At 38.7% G+C, this 2,395-nt stretch overlaps 1 protein-coding gene across 1 annotated transcript in view; it reads right to left on the bottom strand.

Annotated features, from left to right (window-relative positions):
* Positions 1-2,395, bottom strand: part of LOC118328100 (inter-alpha-trypsin inhibitor heavy chain H3-like) — a 22,240-nt gene that overhangs the window by 16,013 nt on the left and 3,832 nt on the right. The window contains exons 6-10 of the mRNA XM_035661705.1: positions 2,319-2,392; positions 2,065-2,227; positions 1,370-1,480; positions 493-621; positions 1-13 (exon numbers count right to left, since the gene is read on the bottom strand). Of these exons, the coding sequence (XP_035517598.1) occupies positions 1-13; positions 493-621; positions 1,370-1,480; positions 2,065-2,227; positions 2,319-2,392 (490 nt within the window). The remainder of the gene's footprint in view (positions 14-492; positions 622-1,369; positions 1,481-2,064; positions 2,228-2,318; positions 2,393-2,395) is intronic.

Genomic DNA, 2,395 nt, shown 5'->3' with positions numbered 1-2,395 from the left:
ATCCATTCACAATCTGATGGGAAAAACAGCATTTGATTAAGTCTGAATAATAAAATATAAAACAAAAGCACAGCTTTCAAAACCTTCACATAGCTAGGGACTTAGTTTTTTTATCCTAAAGTTCATGTGATTATTGTGAGAGATCCAGTTTTCCTGCAGGTGAATTTTTATAAAATTGGGCTTTTGTTTCTTTTTATGTGAAGATGAAACCATATTATCATCACTGTGTTGTTACTGCTGTTGAATTCCCCCAGATGCAAATTCAAAAGATGCACTGCAGAATTATTTCCTGGGTGTATACACATGTATATATATAAATAACTGTATATACAGATTTTTTGTATGTTATTATAAATTTGATTATTTGTTTCTATTTGCATAGCATACTTTCATTTTGTCATACAACCTTGTGTTGTATAATAATAAATACATTTCATTGATTCCTTAAATCTGGAGTCTTTTGTGCCGCTGCAAATTCTGTTGACTGCTCACCTGAACATCCCCATGGCTCTCTTCTCGCTTCACATCATACATGATGATGAAATCTCCATCAATTATGGTTTTTTTACATCCTGGACATTTCCTCTGCTGCTCCAGTGTTGGTGAGAAAGAGATGTGTGCCTGAGAGACAAATAGATTCATGTTAAGTGACATTAGTGGATACAGCATTTGTGCTTTCAAAAATTCAAAAAGTCTTTAAAGGAACAATGTGTAAGACACCTGGGGTCATGCCTGATTCTCTTTTCATCGTCAGCTTTTTACCGACAAGAGGAGAGCTCAGAGTTTCTTCTTTTGTAAAGGGGATTTATCTTTACTCTCATTCTCAACCTGCAATTGCACTGCTGTTATTGTAGCTGTCTGTGGGCACCCAGAGCACTATGATACAACTTCATATTTATACAGAGACCGGACAAAAAAGGAGATTGAAAATATGCGTCTGATTCAAGGTCATGGTTTTACTTTACAATGAATTAAGTTAGCATAGCTCTGATTGACCTGAATTCCTTTCAGAAAACAAGCATTGTTTGCGTGTCTCCTTGGGAACAGACCTGACAAAATAGGAATTCAGACTTTTTACAAATTGCCATCATGATGTAGTTGTTTCAATATCCTTGTGATCCTTTTATCACATTAAATCAAATCTAATAACCCCCTGGCATTACTGTTAGAGTAAGAGTTTGGAACATCGGCTATACATTTTGGGACATCGCAAGGTTTATTATGCATATCAAACTGTAATCAATCTTCAACAGTGTCATGGCATCATTGGTGAAAGAAGGTAAAATGCTGCCCCTATTTTCTGGAGTTCTGTGGCCAGAGTTACACATTGCTCCTTTAAACAGGTGGATAGAAGTTTCTAATTCTTTACCTTTGTGTCTGTGACGGTTTTCTCCACCAGATAGAGCAGCTTATTGGTGAGGAAAGTTGCAGTGGCCTCAACAAAAGCAAAGCCTTGGGGCTCATAGATGTCTGCTACAATCTGTCTCCACACACACACATGAACACATAATCACTGAGGCAGATCAAGTGAGGAATCCTTGCGACGTAAAGTCTCATTAAAGCTGCAGTGGTTAACTTTTATAAAAACACCTTTTCGTCATATTCACCTGATCTGGGAATAAGACTCAACAATCACCTTTGGTTTTGACAAATGATTAGAAGCACTTTTCACAGATTATCTATCTCACGTACTACTGTCAGGATATACTGAAAGTTTCAGCAAAACACGTGATCACTCAATGGTTAGCACTGTCACCTCACAGAAAGAAGGTCATTCATTCAAATTTCTGTGTGGAGTTTCCCTGCCGTCAAAACATGTACGGTTAATTCTCCAAACTCAGGTCTGGAGTTAGTTAGGTCGCTCTTGGTATCTAGAATGGGTCAAATGCAGAGGATGAATGTCCCTTTAACATTAAGGAGGCTAACTTAACAAAAATGTACTGCAGCTTTAATGGTGACACAAAGTCCTCACACTTTGCATTCCTAGAGCTGGAGAGATGTTTTTCATCTCCTCCTGACCAGTATGTCACTAATAAGAAAATAAAAGAGGAGAGTGTGTTTAACCTGAAACTCCTGCACCGGTTGCTTGGGTGTAACTCGGGTCAGAATCTCATACTGGCCCTGTTTCCTCTGAAGGAGCTCCTCGTAGGTCAGAATGAAAGTCACGTTGCTTTTGGCTGCAATGTTAACAGACACTGAAAACTTCTCCATCTTCCTTCCAGAAGCCCTGTAATGATGGACATGTATTACTGTAACGTGATGTTCACACCGCCAACACATGTTCCAACCATACTGTAACTTCTCTCAGTCCAACTCACTTGACCAGTCCAGCAGTCTGTCCAGAGGAAACAGCCTTCTCATACTCTTTCTTGGCTTTCTCTTTCTCCTTCACCTC

Source organism: Morone saxatilis, unplaced genomic scaffold, assembly GCF_004916995.1.
Source record: "Morone saxatilis isolate NCDOM2014 unplaced genomic scaffold, NCSU_SB_2.0 Contig18, whole genome shotgun sequence".
Taxonomy (NCBI): Eukaryota; Metazoa; Chordata; class Actinopteri; family Moronidae; genus Morone; species Morone saxatilis.
This window is presented reverse-complemented; position numbering and strand designations above follow the sequence as displayed.